Here is a 19,308-nt window from a genome sequence, read left to right as displayed (position 1 = left end):
GATGACATCTTTCAGGACTGATTATTGACCCTCTGAACAATAATTTACCCCGATTTTATCAACAGAACGTCAGCTGCTTAGAGTAGCTGGTAAGTCATAAAGTTCAACAATGAAATCCTTCCAGAACAGGACTGGACAATTAGTTACTCAAAGTTAGCAGACAACATTAGATATGAACCTGCTTCACATATGTTTAAAGATGCTTTCCAATCCATTACCTTTCAATAATAAATGTGCGACTGACTTGCCATGAGGCCACACCGATTATATAAAAAGGTCCCTATGTAAGAAAAAAGTGGATGTTCATATAATCAAGTGGTGCCAGTGCAGAATTACAAATCTGTTTTATTGAGAAAGCGACACAAGCTCGTCTTAAAAAAAGGGAATAAAAGAAAAACACTTCCAACAATTCACCAAAAAAGAAAAAAATAACTTTGTCATCACTGCTGGGATTAAGGTGGGAGGGATGTGGTGGGACATTGGGGCAGTCTTGGCTTCCTTCAGAATCTTCCCGAGCGCTCTCGGTCCCTCGACCTTCGCCTCTCGCGGTCCCGCCGTCGGTCCCTGGAGCGGGACCGTCGTTCCCGGGAGCGTGAGCGAGAGCGGTGCCTGGTGGAGGGGGCGAAAAGAAGATTAATCCACAAATTCTAACTGATCCTCAAATATAAATCCCTCACTTTGAAGACTTGTTTACCTTTTCCTGCGGCGGCCGTACAACTCCCTACGAAGTTCCCGCGATATGGGTTTCAGGTGCATGAAGTTGCAGAAGCCGCCTCTGGTGCACTCTCTAGGACAAAAAAAAACAAAAAACACAGCAGATGAAGGGTTAAAACCTGCCTGCGTTTAATGGAGCAGTGCCACGAGGAAAAGTTGGCTCTTAGTACACATGCTGAGGAGCATGCCAGCCCACCAAGCAGAACATCTGATCTCCCCCCTCCTCCCCACGCCAAGTTCATCCTATCACTGGAAGACAAACAAGCCCAGATCCAATGGAAAAACACTGAAGGACCCATAAAAGAGAGGATCAGACGCTTCCTCCCACACTGCAAGGACAAAGTTTAGGAAATGTGATAATTCTCACAGTACCCATGCAGCTGGTAAAATGTCAGGGCTTTTCTCAAGGACACAGTGAAGCTTTATCAAGCTGACATGGCATTATTTACCTGCTTGGGGTGCTTTCAGGAAACACTTTCCACATGTTCATCCAACTTTGTGTGAAATATGTATATAGCCGCAATAATGAGTTGCCAAATATCTTGATAATCAATTAATCGTTTGAGTAATTTTTAAAAGTTAAATATTTGGTGATGCCAGTTTCTTGAATGTGAGGAGTTGCTGCTTTTCTACATCATTTATGAAAATAAATTCAGAGTCTTTAGGCTTTTGATTATTGGTTGAACAAAAGAAGCTTAAAGATGAACTGCAGGTTAGGGACCCCGCACGTTTAGGTTCATTTTTTGGGTGCTTTTATACCGGAAAGTCTGAGCTCATGTTGTGCATCAGTAGTGCAAATTCCCAAACAACTTCTCAGTTAAATTAGCACAGACCAGACTACACACAGTAAGCCTGGAGCTTTCAAGGCCTCTCGGGTGCTGGAGCCTCAAGGCAGCTGCCCTCTTTACCCAGCTGGTAATCCAGCCTGAGCTGCAGTGTGAACACTGAAGCTTTCTGTTGGATCGTGTAGCTGCAGGACTGACTTTCTTCTCACCTCACCAGCCTGCTGCCAACATCACATTCCTTTTTCAGCTTCTACCTGATCCTCTAACACACACGTACACACACACAGGCTGTAGATATAATACAATTTTTAAAAAATGGAGCAGCAGGAATGTTTTGAGTTTATATATGATAGCAGACAATTTATGGACACAGCTGTTAATATTTACAGCTACAAATAGTATGGATGTCACTACTAAGAATTGTATTACTACTCAATGTTTAATAGGGCCGGGCAGTATATCAATATTATATTGATACTGTGACATGAGACGTATCGTCTCAGTCATTATACCCACATCACTGATGATTATTTCACAAAATATTGTGTGCTAATATTTTCTGAAAGCACCAATAGTCAACCGTTCAGCATTACTATATTAATCATGGTATTTGCTTTTGTTTGTTTGTTGCTTCAGAATATCCAATCAGAATATCATGTTTAAATAACCTGTATCAAATTCGGAAAATATTAATAGGTATTCCTCAGTTCTGCAGATGTTACTCACCCCATTTCATACTGGCGGCAGCAGGCTTCCCTGAAGTCAGTGACGGGTGAGAGCTCTGCGTGGATTGGTTGGCCGTTGAACCAACGATTATTCAGGTCCATGACTGCTTTTTCTGCGTCCTCCTCACGACGAAACTGCACACAGAAAATACACATTAGAGTCACCACAATACCCAGACTTTAAACTTTGAAGCAATACTCTTATGTGTTTTTCGATACCACAGCAAAAAGAAAAAAAGTCCTTGGTTGATCTCGTTTAAATTAGCTCCACCTCATGCATTTAGATGCATCACCAACCTTAACGTAGACATTGCCAACAAGGTGGTCGCCCAAGTTGTCACACACATTCATCTCCTCCACCTCCCCGTACTTCTCCTCCATCTCTGTGAACACCTCCTGAGTGGGAAACAAGAGACAAAAACAACAATCAACCTGTCCGACGGGTTCATTTGAGGTTAAAATGGGCAGCTGTTAAATGGAAAGTGGTTTGCAGAATCTAACACCTCGGTAAACCAGTTTCCTGAAGGCAGGTCATGTTCAGACACACGTTGTGTATGATTATTTTGTGGTATTCCCGCATGTGTAGTTAATTTTAACAGTTTAGCCACCTCCCCTAGCTAAAACATTCTTTTATATTGAATTGAGTTTTATTATATGCTGCTTTATATTAGTGGATAAGTTAAGGCATGAGTTGGGTGTTCACAGTCTGCCTGGTGTTTCATCAACTTCTTTTTTATACTTTTATAAAGCAAACAACTGTCAGCTCCATTTTATCCAAAGATTATTATCTAGAACAGAGTTTACTTTTACTGATGATTTACTGATGCATCACACTATTAAGTTTTTAGCCCTGGGAGCGCTGGTTAAACTGTGTCCATCAGGAATTGCTCACACTCCGCCATAGTTCAGAATGTAAACATGACAGCACATGTTACATTCAGGGGTATGATTTTGTTTTTGTTGTTGTATTTGATTCAAAATGTGCTGAAACTTAGCTGCCAATTAAATGGCCCACAGCCTTTTTAACTGAGTTTTTTAACTAAGTTTGTGTGTTTTAACTTTTTAACTCAGTTTGTGTCATTGTGTGACTTTGAGGAATTTGAACTAACCCTTCAAAAACACCAAAGTCACACAATAACACAAATACACTAACAAACTGAGACAGCCACCCCCATGTTCTGCATGGTAAAAATACTGATTTCACCTATGGACTTGGGCTGATTTGGAGAAAGCAATATTTGGCTTATATAATAGCAATTTCCTGTTGTAAAAGGGCATCTGACAGCAAAGTAAAGTAGTGAAAATATTCTAAATATAGTGTACATTTAAACTGATATTGATTTTTTTTGGCTAAAATACATTTTGCTGCTGACCCTGTTACGGTAGCACATTGCTTAACTTCCTACACCAGTATTCCTCCTGGTTCCCAAAACTGGAGGCGTTAAAGGAGTTACGTTAGAACTGTTGCATACTTCTGCTGAGTAAATATTAGCTCCTAAATTATTCTTGGTTCAGCAGAAACTGCACACACTCCTGCAATATGTGGAATAAAGATGAGACACTGGCACAGAAGGTCACTCACCTCAAAGAACTCGTCATAGTGCTCCTGCATTTCCACATCGCTGACGGCGCCTACAAAATGTCAACACGGAGACAGTCAGAGCCAGACAGAAACTAGCTGTAAAAGTAAAATGGACTGTGTGACACCTCAAGCTTTTAGCAAACAAATCTAACTGTAGCGATACAACATTATGCTTCTTGCTATAATAGTTACACCCTGTAAATGCGGATCAAAAGGTTCTGTATGTTATTTGTTTCTAGAAACAGTCTTCTCTCCCATGCCTTTTCAGATTATACACAGAAGTGGGGTCAAGACTAGAGCTGAGCCCACTTAGCCATCTCCTGGTTATTGGCGTTTTCCTTAAAAGTGATTTGCAAAACTGTTTGTGTCACTCCATGTACATGATGTGCAGGTAGCCATGACGAACACATTTTAAGGTTAAATTGTCCTTTCCTAAGTTGGGGACAGCACTAGTAGAAACCTGCTTCAATGAACCAGAGGCAAAAAATAGGTATTCAATGTGAAACTGCTAAAACAGAGAAATAGTATGTTGATTATATCTTCACGTCTATCACATCTGTTTTACATCAGCAAAATGAAGGATGTGATACCAAAGACTCCGGTAGCTTGAGTTAGGCCGGATGAAAATGCAAAACCGCATGTGGCCTGTTATTCTGTCACCAGGAAATGACATTTTCTCTAGAGGACAAATGTTTCTACACTACAGCCAAATTTATTTCATGTGGGGAGGTGTGATAACAGTAAATTAAGTGCAGTCAGTGCTGGAGGGTCCTGCGGATGAAGGGAGAACTTACAGTGTAAACCATCAGCAGACTGGGCAGTTTTGAAGGTTATGAAGGTAAATGTTCAAGAGGGAAATGGTCTGAAATACAAAACGTAAACTTCTGTGACATAAATCAACCAAAATAAAGAGCTGGGGAAGAAGAAAAAAATGTGATTAGAAATGTTTTCTGTCAGTAAATCTTTAGTTATTACATCTTATGACTTCCAGCTGATTATGTGATGGATAAAGCTGCATTCAAGAGCTCAGAAATGGCCGCTTCAGATGTTTGTGGATCATTTCAAAAGGTTGTATGTTTTGAGATCTTTGCTCCCTTTCCTCTACTTCTAAGTTTTTATCATAATTCCCATTTGATATTGGAGAGTGTGGCATGAACATATTGATTTAGTTTTGATTGTGATCTACAGATAGTAGATCAGAATTTATTAAAAGTGAAAAACAAGAAAATTCAAACACACAATGATCCAGACAGCCTGTGTTTTCATACAAGCTGAATCTCGTCTCTAATTGTTTGCACGCTGACTTTACTGCTCTTACGCAACCTTGCAAAAAAACAACTGGAAGCTATTCAGTCACAATGAAAAAACTGTCTCCAGAGTTGTTTTTGTCTGTAATTTGGAACTGAACGGACCTGAATGACCTCAAGTGGTCTCCCAAAACTTTAAAGACTTTAAACTGTTCTGAATTATGGTACACGCATGCAACTGCATCTGTACAAAACACTGGAGATTGAGTGTAAAAAACAACCAAAACAAAAACACAACATACACATTAAATGGATAGTTGTGGGGTTATATGAGGTACTCATCAACAGACTGTGTTTAAACTACAGCAGATGGCAGTAGGAGCCGAGAAGGCAGGAAACTAAGCAATATACTGGTGTGAACAGTCAGCAACAAAAGGTTTTTAGATACCTAAAAAAGGCTGATACTTTTTTTTTTTGGCACTGATGGCTTTGTCATATCATTATCATTATGCCGTGACAACTGTCATTTACATTTTTAAATTCTTCTTTAGAAAGTTTGTGTGATATAACGGCCAGTAAGCTACACTGCATCATCTGTGAAGTGTTGTTTTTTTCCCCTTCAGACACACACCAGGCGCCACAAGCAGGGAGGGGTGAAGAGTAAAAAACAACGGAGAATGACAGATTCTGCCTTTGATTTCAATTATTGTTATTAACTGAAATGACTGAAACTCATTTTGATCGATTTTTGATTGATTGAAATTCTGACACCCCTAGTGTGAAGTATAACTTATGTTTATTTTTTTTTTTAAGAGAGCTTTTTTAGCTAAATACATTTTGCTGCTGAACCTGTCAATATCTGTATATTGCCTAGCTTTCAACAGCAGGACTCCAACCTGGGGACGTGTCAGCCGTTATCTACTGTAGGTAGTGAACTGATTATGGAGAAGTGCCACATCACTCCAAAATATACAAACTGTCTCTATCAACTACCTGTTTAAACAGTACACAGGTGCTGTTTATGTCATAATCAAGTCTAACAAAGAGGCCATTTTGGTGCAAGGTTCTCTCGCCCAAATAAGGGTTCTCATGAAGGACTTCTGACTCGATCAACAGTCACATGTGATGCTACTTTTCGAACTGTCTTGTTTTTCACTTGCAGAGTTGATGCACTGGATTTCACTCCATGTATGATTCAGATATGGGGCCCAAAGCAAAAACAGACAAGTCAATTCAAAGACCCCCTGCTCGTTAACTCACTTACCTGTATGAGAGGTGCTGCTTCAGCTCTATTAGACTAGGAACAACATATGTACTGCACACGCACAACAAACAGGTCAAAGTGTTCTGCCATAATCAGCAAAGTACAGCTTGTTTTGGCTGTACTGTTACAGATTACACCAAGAGTCACCTAATGGCTATACAAGGTTGCACAACAGATAGTGGCCACATCAGAAGCAGGTGTTTGTGCTTTCTGTTGGGATTAGGTGATAACTGATGAGAGACGCAATATTTGGTTTGGGATACTTAGGAGATAACTGGATAGCAACTGGGTGTCCACGGCTAGCAGGGCTGAAGCAGCACCTCACAGCTGATGTTAAATGTGAGCACCACTTTTAGGAAACAGACAAATGTTCAACTTACAGCGTGAAGCGTCTGCCGTCTGTGCACTGTTCTGTGGATTACGGTAGATGTTTTGGATCAAGATGGTCTGCAGGGGAAAGAAGGAAAGTGTGAGGTCAGACAGGATTATAGCTTTGTGCTGTTTCTATTTTAGCTTGTTTGCATTTTTTTCACAGACATGCAGGCACAAGATCCTAAAAGTAAAAAGATAACGATGAGTAGGACATGTCTGGAATAGTTCATTGTTGGGTTACGACCAATCATCACACCTTCACAAATTCCAGCAGCCAAAGTTAAATTGGCAAGGCTTCATTTATGTGCCACACTTTTTACTCTTTTCCACATAAGCTCATTCCCTGCTAGGAAACAGATGGTGATGCACCTACTGACAGATGCAACCAACAGAGAGTGGATCATCTTAATCTGCTGTAATGTAGGTGTTCCTACAAAAATCGCTGGTTCATTCATATTTGATGATAAGGCATGATTTAATGACAAGGTTGCAGGCTCAGTCATTCAACGCAGGTTTGATGATTCAGTCCCGTGCTTCTGTAAATATGTCAGTGTGTCCTTGAGCAAAACACCAAAGCCCAAGATCGGCAGAGCACGTCAGCGCCTTGCATGGCATCTCTGCCACCATCAGTGTGCAAGTATGCGTGTGAATGGGTGATTTTGGGGCAAACTGTAGAGTGTTTTGTCCATTTAAGTAGAAAAGCACTATTCAAGTGCAGATTAGGGCTGTACCTATGAATTATTTTTTAACAAATAATCTAACAGTTATTTTTTTATTAATATATTGAATAATTCATCAATTAATTGAACATTTATTCTTATTATTTAATTAATATAACAATTAAAAACTTGCGTCATTAACATTTCAATATTTTATTCAATCATAATCCTGAAGATCAAACAGATAAAGCACGTTAGAATAATGATAATAGTAACATATATCAAAATTTGTCAGGCGTAGCAGTTCAGAGCGACTTGTCAATGCACATCATGCAAATTGACGTAATTACATAATTGATGAAATCGATTTATCGATCGCAGACATGTCAATCTTGCACAATGAGACTATCATTAAGAGAGAAAGACTTTGGTGGGATCCTCACCTGGCTGAAGGTTGGTTTGTTGTGCAATCTCGAGCAGCGGTCTCCATGTCTGCAAGCTCCAATTTTGAAATAGAAAGAACAATTGACCCTGGAAAAGAAAGAAAGAGTGTTGTTTCAATTGATTTGGTTCAAGATGAGCCTGAAGATATTTGAAATTTTAGTTCATGTTTGTGTGTATTTGTTGCAGACTATTTTCAGTAATGGATTTTGTGCACTACTGAGTATTTAGGGCACCAGGACAATGTAAGTGGGACTGAGTCAAAAAATAAAAGAAGAATTAAGTTCCCATGTCCATCACAATGAAGGGATATGTCGCCCAGGGTCACAGTTTGGCTCACTGGTGTGTATTTAATAGTTTTTTTGACAACAGTGGAGCTCTATGGCACAGAAGCACAAGATAATGAAGGCAACACTTGTTCATCAGATCAACTCACTGTTTATAGACATACACAATATGGATTCTTCTCATGGCTGATAAGATAACCCATAAGTTTGCATGTTCATATTTTAAAAGTGCTTATAGCCCATAGTTTATCGTACACCTGAGGGTATGAACACTTAAGATGTGACTAAATATGAATGAATAAATATTCATAATATATAATGATCAACGATTTTTAGTACAGTTAATAAGAAAAATAAAAAAATTCACACACGTTTTGGATTTTATCAAGCATTTTGCCTCACCAATCAAATTTAACATTTAATCAAACATATAATCTGTCAAAAGCCTAAATTTATCATCTGTAATTCATTATGAGAATAGATCAAATTTCCCATCAATTTTCTTGTTTATTGTTCATATTGTTCTAATTGTTTTATTCCCATTTGTTTATATCTTGCCTTTTTAAAAAGTTATATACTGCTTTTCATCCCCTTTGCTGCTGTAACACTCAAATTTCTGAGTTGTGGCACTAATAAAGGATTATTTTATCTCATCATTATTGGCTGGTAATTTCTTGCCCACAATATTTATTGTGCTAATACACAGGCAACACTTGTTTGTCAGATCAACTCACTGTTGGCTCTGGTCTTTTCATTGGATTTAAGAGATAAGATAAGATCTATGAAAACAGGAACAGTATATACAACACAAGGAGACTCAGCCATTGAATTTACTCCATTGCACAGAGGGAATATTCATATTTCACACAGAATGATGGTAATACACCTGATTATTGCACACTGAAATTAAAAATGGCCTTATTGAAATACTAATATTGCACAATGGATAATAATACACCTGACAGAAGTATTGCATATTGCACATTGTTGTATATAACAAAATAAAAAGTTAAACAAGTTTAAGTTCAAGAACAGGGCAATTTATTAATATGCTGTTATCATTACATAATAGTATGTTTGTGTCAGACACAGAATACTTATTGTTCCCGGGAACCAATTTCAAAAAAGCTTGTCAGTTCAGGTAACCAAATCTTATATCATATAATTGCTTGGTTTTAAGTATCAGGTAAATTAAATATTTCGTTTTCTCTCCACTTATTTAAATGAATGACATTAAGGTTGATGCCTCTGTTTGGTTATGCATCGATTTGTTTTGCTATTTCAGAGACGACTCCATGTGCCAACGATACTAATTTTCTCAGTACAAATAATCGTTGTAATATTGCAATAAATGTACAACTAAATATCGCGATATTGATTTTTTGTGAATTACAAACACTTTATTTGCTAGGATGACTTTTGCTGCACTCCACCGGCGAAAGGGGACAAAACAACCCGCCTGAACAGGGCATTTATTCTGCTAACAACCTCAGTAATTAACCAAGCTACACGTTAGCTGGCTATTGAAACACCTGCAAAGTATGCTTCCAGTGTTAACGTGCATACCAACAAAGTGGCAAACATTTGGTAAGAAGACACATTTTGGCGCAAAGCAGGAGCACAGAGTATCTGCAGGTTAGCTAAGGTGCTTTCCTGAGTTTCATTCAAAGCGTTAACTTAGCGTTAGCTTGCTGATGCTAATGCAAGCTTGACTGAGACATTCAGCACAGCTGCGGCTACAAACTCAGCCCCGCTGGCGACGAAGACGAACCGCTGCAAGATTACTTTACTTTGTATAAAACACATAATCTAGCCGTAAAATACAGTATATATTAAATAAAACTTACTTGTCTTTCTCTGTGCCGAAAATGGATGCCAGATACTCCGCCATTTTCGGCTCGTCGTTGACGTAATGATTACGTCATTACGTAAGGGGTGGGCGCTTGCGCAGTCGCTACCACCCGACAGCGAACCCCAGAGCTGCGAAAGATCTCGCGAGAGTATTGTCTTAACAATGAGCTTTCTCTAACTCTAACCACGTGAACCAAGCGTTTTGTCCCTAAATCTACCAAGATCAAAACTACAGGTTTTTCACATTACAAAACATAATTGGTCTGTACAAGGTGCAAAATTAAGGTACAACGCTCAGAAATCTCGCGACAGTCTCTCAAATCTAAGGTTCCCTTCTTGACAAGACACCCGACAATTCGCAATGACCATAAACGCCACATATCTGCGCTGTTGTTCCAGAAATATTACATTTATTTCTGATTTTCTTCTCACAGACAAGAACAACAAGAAGAACTACAATTATTCTTTTATTATTATTATTATTATTATTATTATTATTATTATTATTATTATTATTATTACCCTGTTACTTTGATACTTAGAGTACATATTACTGATAAGGACGTAACAATAACGAGTATTGCAATAAAAAAAAAAGTATAATTACCAGACTGACAATATCTACTGCGATACTGCATGGTTATTTCATTTTATTATTTTTCTTTAATAAAAAATGCTGAACACATCAGGGTTTTTTTATTTGATAAAGAACATTCTTCTATTTCTCTATACAGTGACTGATAGAGAATCACCAGTCCAAATCTGATAAGTCCCATGTCACATGTTTTGCTGCTCTGACTGGTTGTAGGTCTGCTGTTGCGTCTAGGCAGCTGGTTTGTCCAGCACAACACCTCAGATTGACAAAATTCAAATCAAATTGTCAACCTACGAAGACGAACAAATGCCTCCTAAATGTCCCAATGTCCAAGACTATGGAGTAAAATGCCAACTAGTTTGCTCTTCCATTGAGAAATCATGATAAAGTGCCCTTTAGGGTGCGCTTCCAGTAAAAAAATCATAAAAAGTGCCGTTTGTGTGGACAACATATAATAAAATGCACTCTAGACTGGCCCAGTGTCCAAGACAACATGCCAAAGTGCCCTTTTAGTGGTCAACATGACAAAGAGCATCATATTTTTTTGCTCATTGTTGACAAACTGTAAAAGGGTCTAGACTATTTACATGTTCAAATTAGTCTGGTGTTGCAAGGCCAGGTTAAGCCCCTGAAAAAGTGGGTCCTACATTTCTAATATTAAGGCTTAATCATATTTCTTCAACACTGACATCATCAGAGTTATTTTCAGACTTTACAAATAATCCTCTAGAGGCACAGGTGACAACTGTGTTATACAACTGTGACAGACAAACCTAACGTGATGTGCACAGTTGGTGGAGCAGTGCTCACAAACCTGAATGAGACTGACTCATTGATAGATAATCAGTCCACGGGCTGATGGTGTTGCCTGATCGCAACCACACACGCACATCATCACACTGCTGTGCACAAGGCCGCACAAGTTTGCAGGAGACGTGGAGGGTGAAGATGAAAGGCAAGGAGAGGCGAAAAAGGAAGTCAGCCTGAGGAGGGTGAACCACAGATGCTGCCAAGAAGTGATGAAGCCGGTGTCAAGGTGCACAGACTGACACAAGACTCGGAAATGAAAAGAGAGGTTTTGTGAAAGCAGCAGAGCAGGAGGTGTTTGCTATAGCAGGGGCACCTGAAACCGTGGGAACCCCCCAATCTGAGATGTTTCACTGCATTGGACCTGCAACATTTGCAGAAGCAAGACCACCCACCGACCTTCGCTCCCCTCCACTGCACTCACCACCCCTATTTTACAGGGGGAAGAGGCAGAGGTAGGAAGGTAGCAAACAGAGAAAGAGGAAGCAGCATGTAGCTGAATATCTACGACCTCAGACTTACATAACTTCTGTTTTTTTTTTTGTTTTTTTTTTTAACCAAATAACAATGTTCTCGGAGGAACATTTCCCACTTGGATTGGCTGTGACTGGAAGATGACAGCTGGTTCTCTGACTGTTCACATCATGAGGCCTCGCCACTGCTGGACCATCCTGCAAGTGTCTGTCGTGGCAGTGCTGCTTCTAACTTTAAATGCTGACAGTAAGTTATGTTTTTTCTTCATATTTTGCTATGCGAGTGTTTTTGCCGTGTTGCCTTTCCTTCCTCTATAGGTTTATAATGTGTTAAATCAGGTTATTATTTTTATTTTATGAGTAAACACGACCCAAATTCTCTAGTAAGCGTTGACGGCCATGAACTTAAAAATGTTGTGTACACTTCCACACAGGATTTGGATTTAAAATGTAATGTAATGTATTTAAAAAGGAAGAAGTTGGCGTTCAGTCATCTCCCAAACCCAACAAGTGTCTCAGTTTGGTGTAAAAGTCCTAACAGTTATTGGTAATCATATGTTGAACGTGATTATGTTGACTGTCGTGCTTATCTCATGAATTCAACCGTCACTATCAGACGTAAATACTCCCAGTGTTGGGGTGTGGTTCACTATACTCAAATCTCATAGAATATTGCACAATACCACAGCTCACTGTCATTTAGAGGGTGCAATTAGTACTTTTCAGCCTGGACCCTATTTTCCCGTGTTTTTGTGTCAATGATGACGTTTTTCTAGTTTTGAGGTAGAGCGCTGCAGCCTGTAGAAGTGAATCTGAGCTGGAACGCAACCATCAATTCAGCAATCATCGATTGTTTGAAATGAACCCTTTCTTAACCGCGTTAGATGTAAAAAAAAAAAAAAAAATATTCTGTCTGTACACGTCGTTTCTCCCCGCCGCCTCTCTGATGTCCGGCCTCCCTCTCGCTCTTCTCTCCGATATCATCTACCTCGATCAATAAAGGGTTTATTATGACGGAACAACCAGGGTTTGTGATCGGTGGAACAGTGGAAAGATGAGCCGGGGCGTTTTTAGCGAGCTTTTTTTTGTTTCTCCTGAGCGTGAATGAAGGTGACAATGACAATGTTGTAATTTTTTTTTTTTCAAAGGGAGTTTGGTGGGTTTGCTGAGACCTATAAAACAACTTTTTCTGATTAAACAAAACATATCTTACTCTTTAAAACATGCCATATCTCAGTAGGGATCCTTTTCATAATGTTTTAAGACGCTATAACAAATAACTATTTGGACGTTCTGGATGTACATCGACGGTGCACTTTTTTTTCCCTGTTATTCTTCTTTGCTTATTTGCTTATTGCAGGTCATTTTAACTTCTCCCGGCCACAATGTCAAAAGTCACTTAGATACAAAAGCTTGAGAAAATAGGATCTAAGTTGAAAAATGCAGAAGCAACACTTTCAGGACAATCACCTGCATGTTTACTATTAATTATATTGAAATAACTTATGGTTTTGGACTGAGACATCTGCGATCAAATACTATGAATCTCACTAGAAGTTTAGCTTTTCCACCTCAACCATTTGCTCACTATTCTCTCCTAAAAACACACCCTCAGGCTGCTGCAGTGAGGACTGGCCTGCCCCAGTTCATAAATCAAACAACCTCGACTGCACTCAGTCGACTGCACCGTTGCGTAACGATGTGACATCCAAGACTCAGATTGTGATCATTTGCTGTGATGCAGTTTGAATTCAGATTAACTACTTTTTTGAAATTAGTTCCGGGAAGCACCATAACTATTTTTCACTGTGAGGTGGCTGTTTTTGGTTTGGTAAACTTCCCTGGCACTGAAACCTGCATAATTTCTGCTAAAATGCTCCTTTCGGTTAATTTCTTCCACAACAGGAGGGTGTTTTTTGCATGTGTGGGAGCTTGATGGAAACAATTACAGATTTTATACAAACATAAAAGAGGCAGAAATATATATATATAAAAAAAGGACTTACTCATTAGCCTTATCGATTATCAATCGTCCACCCACCCGATTTTCCTTTTGCGTTTAAAGTTTTTGATTTAAACAAGGAAGATAATAGTTTCAATTACTTCCGTTTCGTATTACCCCTCTTTTAAAAAGACTACCGGGGTTATTTCTTATTCTAAGAAAGTGAAATGACCCCAACCACAGTGTCACTTACGTAGCTATTTATACATCTAGGCTGATTTCCCTGTGCCTTAAATGTTTCTTTGTGGTCTGACAGCAGGTTTTATTATTGATGACTCACACTGGTGGCAGAGAGACACCAACATGTAAAAATAAAACCTCAAACCGAATCGTTCATGTTCATATTACCACTGGTACATGTGTAACTGCGCAACACCAGTAGCATTAACTTGATGCTGTAAAACCCCAATCAGCTCTAAAAGTGAACTAACATTGAAACTAACACTTTTAAACTGAGAAAAATCAATATTCATAACTTCAGAAAACAGCCTCCCAACTCTGTAGCTGATCTGGAGCTTCAAAATAATAAATAATAATAATAATAATTTCTTGAGGGTTAGAATCTGCTGCTTCTAACTGCAGGGATGCAATTTGAAGCTCAACATTCATGAACAATAGACCACTTGCTCGATGTTAAATCGACACAAACGTTGTGGATTTCTATGATTTATGCAAAATGCTCTGAATGTCTGTAACACCGTCTGTAACAGGTGAAATTCAGATATGTGGGTGTGAAGTTCCCCTTGAGACACAGTACATTTGGTGGAGTTCACTCTCAGTTCCTTCTCATGCAAATTATGTTTCCACTCATCACAAAATCAAATGTCAGTCATTTTTTTTCTCAGTGTGTTTAGTTTTTATATTTTCGATTTTACTGAATTAAGTCAAGCATCACTTTCACTGATCTTTTGATCTTTTTTTTGTGACTGTATTATTTTCTTCCTATGTAGCTTTCACAGTCTTACAAAGTATTAGGCTGCTAATTTTGTGTCCTTTCACGGACACACACAGGTTCAGTTAGGGGCGTTTATTGGCAGAATATGGCAGAAATTAAAAATAATATTCATAAGTATGTTTTCATTAGAGTATAATCACCTAAAAATAAGAGTTGTTGTGACCTTTGAACAAGGCATTTCTATCTACAGAGAGTCCTCTTACATCGAGGCCCAATATCATTTGGAATTGTTGTTTGCGTCTTCAAAGTACTGAACAAGTTCAATATGATTCGCTTATTTCAGTCCGTATCAGGACCTACAGGATCTACGGGGAACCGTGGCTGAGACAAAGCAGCAGAGATGAGTCGGGATGACTGATAATGACCGACGTCTGGGTTCCTCATTCTTTGTAAACTTAAATCAGTATTTTGATGTCGACATTTTTACATGTTATTCCAGTGAGATAGTCATAGTGTCATATGGAGGCATTTTGTGATGATGTGTGACTTTAACGTCGCTCAGTGTGAACTTAGTATTCAATTGTGAGTTGTTACTTAGAGTTGTCACTATGATGTTTAAAATTATATTTTTGTCAATGTGAATTTTTCAAGCTGAAGTCAAATGTCCACTTTTGTTAATAAAGGTGGACAACACAACTGTTTGCCTTAATTTAAAGCACCTTATGTTGCATGCACTTTCTGCCACTTTCTGGCTTTCTTTTGAAATGTATACGTCCAAAAGTATATTGCCGCTTTTTCTGGAAAATCATCTCTGCAAATTAATAAAATTACTGTTGAGCAAATTAAAGAGTAGTGTTTTAGTTTAAGATGTATCATGTAATTTGTCCATAAAATAAAATACATTTTAATTTAATGTAAATTGCACAACATCAGCATTAATTTATGGCCTACAGCCCTCTATGCAGATTAGTTTTTGGCCCTTCATAGGAATTAATTTGGGAACTTCTGCAATAAGTATTAAATCACACTCTATTTTCTGTTTTTAAGATCTAATGTCATATTGTTAGCTGGTATCAGATAAATTGCTATTTTAAGTAAGATTTAATTTAACTTATTCTGTATGTGTTTGTTGTCTTTTTCCTTTTGCAGGTGAAGATTCAGGTTGTGAAGCAGAAATTAAAGTGCGCCGAAACACAGCTTATAATGCTTCTGCTGGGGAAGAACTCAGGATTAACTGCACAGTTGAATACTGCAAAAACTCAACACCAGCAGTCATCTGGCTTAAAAATGAGAAAACTACTGTTCCCGTCAATGTCAGCGGCAGCAGTCACATCAGGACAGAGTGGACACAATTAAAAGATTTAGAAGGAATATCGTTTTTGATCTTCAAAAACATACTCAGAAGTGACTCAGGTGGATATCAGTGTCATCTCGACGATGGTCTCACTGTGAGCCACACCATCAACGTCTCTGTTTATGGTGAGTGTAACTTTTTCAGTAATTTTACACTGAACTGACACAACAAACCTGTGTTCACATTGTACAGCTCACATTTCTAACTGCATCTGAAGAATAAATTCACAAATGGCCACATTTTTGGTTTCATTTGAAAGTATAAAAGCTTTGTATCATAAAAACTAAAGGTTCTGTATTGTTTTGTAGATGCTCATGAGCCTACCAATGTTACACAGAGGAATGACGTAAGAAGTAAGAAACTTTTAAATACAGTGTTTTGCAGCAATACTGCTAGTCCACATACCTTTCATGTCTTAATTTGAATCTGAATCCTTTCAAATACTGAAGTCATTATTACTTAAGCACGTTTTTGTCTCTGGAACTACATTTCAAGGAACTAAATGTTTTTTCTATGCTTCCAGCTCAGTTTAAAGACCTGCAAAGATTTGGCAAAAAATTTGTGTGTGTGACTATACAGGAATAATGGCCAGGACTTCACCATGGGTTCATCTGTTGAGTCCTTCCTCTGTAACTCCATAGTGTCAGAGCACAATGAACAAAAAAAAAAAAAAGGTCTACAGCTGCAGATTTCCCTACCATTTAAAAATGTTAAGTATTGCTAGCCTCACCCCTAACATTGCTGTACTTTTGGGAAGTACTACCCCAGAGGGGGGACCTTTTTTGGAGTAAATAATGTCCCTGAAACTACACACTGGTCCCTGCATAGGAAACCTCTGACTTCTTGGTCCCTTGGGAAAGTTCCTGCAGTGGAAACGTAACTTTAGCTTGAAATACACAAACACATTCATGCTGACTCAAATGTCCTTTTCTCACAGACAACACAGATTCGGATCTTCAACCCGTAGAACCTCTGTGGATGTACGTGTACACTGCTGCTGGGATCATGGCATTCGTCATCATAGTGATAATTATTTCTGTTGCATCAATGCACGGGTGCAAAGGTAAGATGATCTTTTGATTTTTACTTTTTTTGCTTAAAGGGGAATCCTCCTTTCTGAGATGCCCCCAAATATTTGAATAAATGTAACATGCTGAACATGATTATGGCTCTGAAAACAAAAACTAATTTCACTCAAATGTCATGCAGGGAAATCAAAGAAAGAGACTCAAACTGATAACCAGGTACGACAAGGATACATTTCAGACTTACAGCCACTTCAATCCATTTTAAATTGTTCAAACATTTTAATACAATATTTTGGATGTTTTCAGTACATGGCGATCCCCATGGCTGAGCAACCCTCCAGGCCCCAGGCTGCGCCAAGAGGAAGCCCCTCTGCGCCGCCATCTCGGAGATCTACTCGTAAAAAGACACCGCCCCCACAACCCAACGAGCTGCCGCTGCCGAGAGACAATGAGCACCTTTATGGCGAGATCAAAGAGGGCAGAGAGACACAGAGGAACGCGGCGGAGGAAGAGGGGAGTTCTATCGTGTATGCTGCCCTCAACCATCACCTTCCAGCGGGGCCTGCTGCTCGGCCGCGGAGGCCAGTGGAGGAGACGTCAGAGTATGCGGCGATCCGTATTAAGGACCACTAGACACTAGACGACCACTCATGAATATTTCAAACTGGTGCATCTCACAGAAGCTCAGGAGGTCAACTGAAAGAAATGTGGATACTCATCTTGGACAGCCAAAGTTTCTCATTTGCATTTCTGCAAAAAACTGCTCTCTGATCACAGCATGTGGATGCTGCAGCACAGACATCCGCCAAATCTACCTGAGACTCTTTTGCATCTGTTTGATCAATGCTATAAAGGCCCTGCACACCTGCACACATGTTTTCACTCTGGCTGAAAAGATCTCAAGTTGATGTTTGGACAGAGCTATACTGGGATTATGTGAGGTCATTAAGTGCCACCCATTTCTTCAGGCATGTAGGGATTTTGACATTTGGAAATATGGCAAGAAATGCAAAACATAGCTTGAGTATGCTTTGTTGAAAATGCTAACATTACCGACTTTTCCACCTTGAGGTACATACACTCTTTTAGCTGTAAGATTGCCTTGTTTGCATCATAAACCTGTAAAATGTTGTAATCGTTTTGCTTACCTGAAAATGTTACTGATCTCACTGGAGCCACAGAGCAGGATATCTTCAAACTATTTTAAGATAGCAAGAGAGCGCTCTAGTTAAAGGATAAGGCTGGTGATATTCTGTCTATTTCTTATTGTCAACAAATCCCATTAAAACAACAAAACCAACATGTAATTGATTGTACTAAATAGTATTGTGTGGGTCTTCTTCCTCTGTGCCATAGAGCTCCACTGTGGTCCAAAGCTACTGAAAACACATTAGCGAGTCACACTGTTGCAGTGATTGTCAAGTTCCTTTATTACCGTAAACACACACTATTTATTTTGAATTAACCCTACATGCATGTCTTGCTGTAAATATTCAATAGAGCACCAGATGTGTATTCATCCGCAGTTGAAAATAGTCCCTAACACATTCACTACTACAAATTTACTCCTGTTTGAGTGACTTCTGCTAAAACCCACAGAGCGCAGCTGTTTTAGTAAATTACTTTTCAAAATAAAACTGCCCTGTTGTAGAAGTTTTAGCACTAGTTTTCTTCAGTGTACTCAGGGCTGAGTGTAACAGGCTGGATGGGAAGTCGGGGACTATTGAAAAATTTATGGATTTTGGCATTTCACAGGATTTGTTGACATTACAAAAAAATATAGAATTGCACCAGACTTGGCTTTGATACAAGTGGGTGAATCTGCAGCCAAAAGCTGCAAAATCTTTTAACAAACTAAATGTTTTGTCTTTTTTTTTTTTTTTTTACAGATTTTTTGCAAACTGACTATAACTAATAAGGATTTGTTTGTGTGGTTTTGTCTTGGTTTGAACATTCTGTGTTGTGCACTCTCCTTAGGTGAAAGGAATAGTTTGGATTATTTGATTTGGGGTTGTATGAAGTATTTATCCACTCTCACTATTACCTACAAATGGCGTTTGACAGGGGTCCAGTTTGGAGAAGCACAGCACAAACATGGAAACTGCTGTACTGCTGTGGACAGGGTCAGCAGCAAAACACATTTAGTTTAAATGTATGCTATATTTAGAATATTTTCACTGATTTATTTTGCCATCAGACAGCCTTTTATGACTGGAGACCCCCATTC

At 38.9% G+C, this 19,308-nt stretch overlaps 2 protein-coding genes across 2 annotated transcripts; one reads left to right on the top strand and one right to left on the bottom strand.

Annotated features, from left to right (window-relative positions):
- Positions 1 to 327: 327 nt before the first annotated feature.
- LOC146304657 (splicing factor U2AF 35 kDa subunit-like) lies at positions 328 to 10,058 on the bottom strand. The gene is made up of 8 exons (XM_084713385.1): positions 9,924 to 10,058; positions 7,792 to 7,879; positions 6,698 to 6,764; positions 3,807 to 3,856; positions 2,522 to 2,620; positions 2,226 to 2,359; positions 695 to 787; positions 328 to 609 (listed from the first exon to the last, which is right to left on the bottom strand). The coding sequence occupies exons 1-8, from the start codon at positions 9,965 to 9,967 to the stop codon at positions 501 to 503; spliced, it is 684 nt and encodes a 227-aa protein (XP_084569511.1). The 5' UTR covers positions 9,968 to 10,058; the 3' UTR covers positions 328 to 500.
- A 1,304-nt stretch (positions 10,059 to 11,362) lies between these two features.
- On the top strand, positions 11,363 to 17,899 carry LOC146304656 (B- and T-lymphocyte attenuator-like). The gene is made up of 6 exons (XM_084713993.1): positions 11,363 to 12,049; positions 15,849 to 16,178; positions 16,362 to 16,406; positions 17,000 to 17,116; positions 17,263 to 17,297; positions 17,388 to 17,899. The coding sequence occupies exons 1-6, from the start codon at positions 11,944 to 11,946 to the stop codon at positions 17,712 to 17,714; spliced, it is 960 nt and encodes a 319-aa protein (XP_084570119.1). The 5' UTR covers positions 11,363 to 11,943; the 3' UTR covers positions 17,715 to 17,899.
- The last annotated feature ends 1,409 nt before the right edge of the window (positions 17,900 to 19,308 follow it).

This window comes from Lutjanus erythropterus, chromosome 24 (assembly GCF_056507025.1).
Source record: "Lutjanus erythropterus isolate fLutEry1 chromosome 24, fLutEry1.hap2, whole genome shotgun sequence".
In the NCBI taxonomy this organism is placed as follows: Eukaryota; Metazoa; Chordata; class Actinopteri; order Lutjaniformes; family Lutjanidae; genus Lutjanus; species Lutjanus erythropterus.
Note: the sequence above shows the minus strand (reverse complement) of the source record. Positions and strands in the feature narration are given on the sequence as shown.